At 37.4% G+C, this 6,444-nt stretch overlaps 1 protein-coding gene across 2 annotated transcripts in view; it reads right to left on the reverse strand.

Annotated features, from left to right (window-relative positions):
• The window catches only part of LOC111337137 (prominin-2), a 26,585-nt gene extending 22,642 nt beyond the window's left edge, over positions 1–3,943 (reverse strand). The window contains exons 1-6 of one of the 2 annotated variants that reach the window (XM_022943372.2): positions 3,562–3,943; positions 1,734–1,804; positions 1,397–1,605; positions 1,180–1,300; positions 395–461; positions 118–207 (exon numbers count right to left, since the gene is read on the reverse strand). In XM_022943372.2, the coding sequence (XP_022799107.2) occupies positions 118–207; positions 395–461; positions 1,180–1,300; positions 1,397–1,605; positions 1,734–1,804; positions 3,562–3,796 (793 nt within the window). In that variant the 5' untranslated portion in view covers positions 3,797–3,943. The remainder of the gene's footprint in view (positions 1–117; positions 208–394; positions 462–1,179; positions 1,301–1,396; positions 1,606–1,733; positions 1,805–3,561) is intronic. The other variant, XM_022943373.2, reaches the window with a different exon arrangement.
• Positions 3,944–6,444: the final 2,501 nt, after the last annotated feature.

The raw sequence follows: 6,444 nt of genomic DNA on the forward strand, positions 1-6,444 counted from the left end.
TTTCTTCTATGTTTAAGATAAAAGAGTAATCTGGGATGAGGTACACTACGTGACTTATTTACTAAATGAAACAACTTTGAGAGTAAATCAGGCCAGTCAGTAATGAAGGACACTTACTTGATCCCAGTTCTTTCACGTTGTCCAGAACTGCTTTTGCGGCATCGTCAGCCCGTTTTATGACTGGTGCTGTTATATTAACCGGTAAATCTATAACACAATAATGACAGGTTTTAAAGGTAATTACAGTTTATCCAGAAGATGATTTCTCTTTTAGTGATGCACACTGTTTCTCTTACTGGTTCATAACAAGATTTCGCTCTTGGAAGATCACAGTCCATGTTTATCGGTATTCAATTCATGCAGTATAAATCAGATGTCACTTGGAACAACTTACAATTCAGTTCCTGGGTTATAAGACCGATCGTAAAATTCATATTTTCTCCAGTTACTTCAGATACTTCCTAGATAGAAAACATATAAAATGTCACATATCAGCATAATAAAGCTCTATGAAATTATCCTATAAGTTAAACTGTGTCACTTTCGCTTTCTCTCAATTCCGATTTTAACTCTGAAGATGACCTGTCATGCTGGTTTGATTGGTTTAACGAACTGAAAAAATTAACCTCCTAAACTACTAACGTCATTTTTAAGCCATGCGCAGTTTTAGCTCACGGTACGACGATCCCACTTGCTATATTTGCTGCAACAGAGTTATGAGCCGATGACCCTCCTCCGTTGGGCCAATGAACTGGCAGGAAATTCAATGATGTTAATTACCAACTCAGTCAGATTCTCATTGCAGATGGTTCGCTTTTTTTCGTATCCAAAGTTTGATCAGTTTTTTTTTTTTATCTCGGTCCTGTTGATTTTAGAGACTAGCCATTATTTATCGCCTAGAGGTAAGAAAAATGTATAAGGAACGAAATATAAGAAAAATATCGTTTTTCTCTTTTCAGGAGTATCAATAAATGGTAGTAACTGTCGCGAATACCTAACAAAAGGTCACAAAAGGCTTAAAGATTATCTATTATGATATAAGGAATCGAAAAAAGGAGGCAAATGATCTGTAGCCTAGATTATAAGACTAAAATGTGAAAAATCCTCCATTCCATAATTTTTAACGAAGTACAAGCCTTTAGTGTCGGAATTACAAGTATAAGAGAATTTTAAGCCTACATTTAACGTATTCTCTTTGTATATCGCGATATCCACAATGGAGGCCATAAATAGAGAATCCAAAGCCGGGGCTGCATTTTCAGTCCTGTCGTTAATCAGACTGATTGAAAAAGCAGCGATCCTGAAAAAAAATTAAGATTGCAGTTATCAGCGTGCCTCAGTTGCGTTTTCCAATGAGAAACCTTTAATATGGTCGCTTAGCAGACGTGGAACTTACATAATCATAGCCGTGCAAATGGAAATCGCCGCTGTGAACATTTGCCGACGTTTCTTTGGATTCGATTCCAGATCCTCCTCAATCCGCGCACCGCCGCATTGTCCCTTGCACCGAAAGCAGCCAAATGTGATACCGACCAGCGGTATTACAAAGGCACTTATGAGCGAGACAGATGTCAGAAGTGTCAAAGGAGGATTCTCAGTAATTGCCTGAAGAGAAAGAAAAGCAAAAATAAATGATCTTGAGTACAGATAACTCTCACACTTTTCGAATTTCTTCAACAATTTAATTTTTCGATTCTTACTAAAAGGATTTGTATAGATTTGGTAGTTTTTACCTTTTTCGCGATGTCCCCAGCGGTAAATTTATTAATCCCTTGGAGAGTTCGCAGTCCATCTTTAATGGCATCTGTAAAATATAATACGGAAGAACTGTAGATTGCTGCAGATGGTTGTGAGAATTCTTACGTTTTCTAAGCTGACATGCGTAGCATGGTCGGACAGTTATATATTCTTTGAGCTCATTTACTGAAAATTTGAATCGAGTCATTTTATTTTAAAACCAGATCTCAAAGTTCATGAAATACGCTGGCAGGAGTAAAGCTATCTGAAGATTTGATTATGTCCATTCACCGGGCTATGGAGGACAGCAAAGAAGCTCTTTCGTATCACAATTTGAATAAATCTAGTAAAGAACTGGAGGTTGCTAGATTCAATTTGATTTAAAATTTAAGAAATCTCCTGTTGTTCGAAATTGAAGCATTCTGATCGTGCGAGATGAAGAATATAGGGGCTGTGTGTAAGGACTGAATCAACCTCAACCACATCGGCTCAGGGGCCCGTTTCTCGAAAGTCCCAGTAACTTAACGGGCCCGTAAAGTTGTTCTGTTTTCATTCAAGATGTGGATTTAAAACGTTTTGAAAATGATACAACAAAACTATTAGCTAAAGAAACAAAAAGGACTGGTTTGGGTTCCCGAACTTGCTTTCTTATCCTTTAAAATTTTGATTTTAAAATATGGCTTCGGGTCCGTTATTTTACCGGGACTTTCGAGAAACGGACCCCAGATTTAATTAGTTCAATTAGCAAATAAAAGTTGTGTTAATTGAAAGTCTGGATAATGTATTTAGACCTTTATGAAATTTTATCGAATTTCGCAAAGGGGGCTAAAAACTCAGTGATTAGCATTTATGAAAAGAAAGAGCTTTGATTGTATTTGTTTTCGGCCACGTATGTTTAAAAGTACGATAAACTCGCCATCATACAATAGAACATCTCTCCAGATACCTGAGCCAAATTGCAGGTACCGAAAATTGCACAATGGTTACCCTGCACTGCCCCTGTTGTAAACATCGCCGTAAGTCGCAGGTTTCCTTACAAACTTAACTTCTGATCTTTTAAGGGTGGCTTTGCAGGTTAAAGAAAAGTCAATGATTTTGACAATGAAGAAACTGAGAGAGTAATACACGGCCTATGTTTTTTGAGTGCTAAAAAGGATGGGGAAGCTTTGTTTCCAGTCTTGAAAATTAAGAAAAATAGAAAGTAACAGGGTCATTTCATTCGTCAACAGTGGATTTCGAAAAATAGCAGGCGCTAAATTATTGAAGAAAGTAGAATATATAACAAAGTAAAGCTCTAAAAATATCTCACTATTTTCCGTTTTAAATGGAAATTTTAGTAATATTTTTGCGCCAGACTTTCTATATTAAACCAAGAGAATGGAAAGTGGCTAAATGTTTAGAAAAGTTTAAAGACTTTCCTGAGTGAATAAGATAAAAATGATTTTGATAAATTGTAATTACACTTGAAATCTCGCCAGAAAAAAAATCTTAAAATAACAATGCCTTTCTTCCTCTCCTTGGTCTCCTAATTTTGCAAAGCTTAGATATTAATTTCCTGATATAAAGAAAAGTGCCAGGCGATTTACAAACTTGAAAGATAAAGCGCGTTTAAAATGGTTATGGTTTAATACACATGAGTGACTCTGTCACGAATTTGAATGCTGCTTTACACAGGCTATTGCACACGGAAATATCTTTACCTCGCCAATTTTTACCTTCAAATGGCTCCCCAAACCGCGAAAAAGTTCCCTCGGAATCACTAACAGAGCCAATTTAAGGCATAATTTCCATTTGTCGCGCTAATGACTTCATGAAATCTCTTACCGTACGGAGGAGAAGAATTCAATGATAAAACCACAGCTTCAGCGACCGAATCATAACTGGACAGGAACCAATCGCTCTTGGTTCTCCCCAGTGTGTAGTTACTTCCTTTACGCAATGGAGAAAAAACGATGTGATCCCCTTGTAGGGTTCCTTTTCCCTCTATACCCGTGCAGCAGACAATACAAAGTATTGCCAAGAGCAGTGTAACATTACCCTCCATGAGAAAGGAGGCCATTTCACCAAATCTCGGTTTTGTATTACATTTGTGGTGTGTCTTCCCTTAAACGATTTCGCGTATAAAGAGAAATTGATAAAAAGAAGGAAACGGCTGACGGGCGCCGCATTGTAGCTGCAATCAAAACAAACCGTTGGCATTTTACACTATTCAAGAGTACGTCGACAATCACTCGTGACGTCACGTTGACGACCAGACTGTGCGCACGCACGGATGGCTTCTGTCTGGCACCAGAACTTGCAAACAGCCATTCTCGATCCCAGAGTCCTCGTTTCTTTTGAACACAAGAGGCCCTGGAGACGAGAATAACCATCAACTCCCACATCAAAGACAGCGTTGAACTTGACAGCATTTAAGTGGATTTATACGCATGTGCATGGCCGATCCAACTCTTTTCCATTAAAATAGCTTTCCTAATTTTCAATTCCTGTTTCAATCGACCGTTTGCTTCAGCGAACTTCTGCAGCAAAAGGTTGGAATTTGGCTGATTTAGGATCGTGCATCATACGTATCTACAACCGCAGTTGTAGATACGTATGATTTAGCATCGTGCATCATACGTATCTACAACCGCAGTTCAAAATATATGAATTTGATATATTCATTGTATTTGGCTGATTTAGTTGAGGGAAAATTTTTAAGGAAACGTATACGGATTTTCCGTAGAGGTTCGTGTTCTGCAGTAAAATTATTTCACGCACATTATTCTGCAGTGATAAAAAATGTTTGTTACTTGCCTGATCTTTTGAGTTGGTCGAGTCAAAGTATGAGAAGGCCTGGCCTCTACTCTCATTCCCAAATCCCTTTAAGTTGCAGACTCGAATGCCCCAGAAACCCGCTGCTTTTTATGCGAGAGGAAATTCGAGTACATCAGAACAGGAACATATCTAAACCGAAAAGCTACTCCAAACGACGCTCTAAGAAGAGATGAAATGATGAGGACTACGAAGAAGAAACTACCTTTTTATTAATGATACCAGCAACCATCGTCATCTTAGTTTCAAAATATAAAAAACTTGGATCAAAAGTGAATTAAAGAAAAACTACGGAGATTTGGAGAGACCAAAACGAAAACTCATCTTAAAATCGACTAAGACCAGAAAAAGTCATAGTCATATGGCCCCCCGCCGTGTGCGGTTTTGGAAACGATGTTTCCACCTGCAACCAAATGTGACAAATTATTCTCATATTTAAAAACTTTGCCAATGTTTTCATGATAGGAAAATCACGTACGTGCTGCATGGTTTCGCGCTGAGGTTGCCTACCAACTCAGTTGGTAGACAACTCTTCAAAGAATTCTCAGCGTCTCGATTTGATCTTCCGGTGAAAACTAGTAAATTCAGCCTGCGCGTTCGCGACTGGAAAGATTTGATAAAGAACATGATAATAGTCCAACTGATTGGGCCTCTGGTTCCTACACATGAGTTTTTACATAAGAAATTAAACAAATAGATAATAAGCTCGATATTTCTATCGTGTCATGGATGGTGAGAGTTAACACGAGTCAGCCATCTCGCAGAGAAATCAAGAGGGAGTAATCTAATTGTTTTAGCATCAATCAATCAATCAATGTATTTAACGTGGTCCCTACGCTTGGTTAAAAAGCTATTTCACAGGTACGCTAGGAAAAAAAAAAAGAAGTAGGAAAAAATGAAAACAAATAAAAGCTTTTTGAAAGTTTATAAATGTAAGATAAGTTAAGATTAAAAACTAACTAATATTACAATATAAAAATTCAACCAGTTTCGTCAGACTACGTTTAAGATATATAAAAATATGAAAATTATAAACACGGTAAAAATTGAATATGAATAGAGGCACGTCGCACTCAGTCCTGTGAGATCTAACGTTTTTAAGCTGTTTTTAAAAGCAGTGTTTGTATTTATCTACTGGTCATTCAAAACTTAATGCCAAGTACAGCTTCAAGTTTATATTTTAGTATTTTACAGCTACACTCACTACCCCCTGTTCATTATCTATCAAGGAATAGAGAGAGTAGAATGGTAAGCAAGTGGCGTAGCAAATCAGATTATATTAATTATTTGAGATGGACCGCTTGCAGATTTATCCTGATAAACAAAGATATACAAATCGTTTTCATCGGCTGCCATGATCTCTGCCACACACGCCCCAACTCGTTCCAATAACACAGGATTAAAAAGATCATATTTATCTAGCCTAATCACTTTCTGGTTGTGTTGCAACACTTTTTCTTCACAGTATTCTAGTCGTTACTAAAGATCGAATCTAGGCGAGAATTGAAATCTGACGGTTGCGGAGGAACTCCTGTAATTTCTCGTAATATTTCAATCACAGGAACATTTTCAAATTATTATTTTTCCCTCTTCGTCTCTTTGCAGATTTCGAATCGAGGATTGCGAGAAAGATTACGCACTGAGCTATATAAGTTTTGGTCTTAATCTTTCAGAATCAAAGCCGCTGAGTGCAAGAAATTTAATCGAATCGATATCCAAAGCTGTCAACAGAAAATGCAAAACGTGTTGTAATTTATTCCATTTTCTACATCTGCGATACCATTGCTGTCCATCGCTTTTATCCTCAGCCAATTGCTGAAGTGAAACCTATATCAATATTTAAATTCAAAACTCGGTAAGGCTTGCGTTTTAACTGGATAAACAAAAGAGAAT

This window comes from Stylophora pistillata, chromosome 1 (genome assembly GCF_964205215.1).
Source record: "Stylophora pistillata chromosome 1, jaStyPist1.2, whole genome shotgun sequence".
NCBI lineage: Eukaryota > Metazoa > Cnidaria > Anthozoa > Scleractinia > Pocilloporidae > Stylophora > Stylophora pistillata.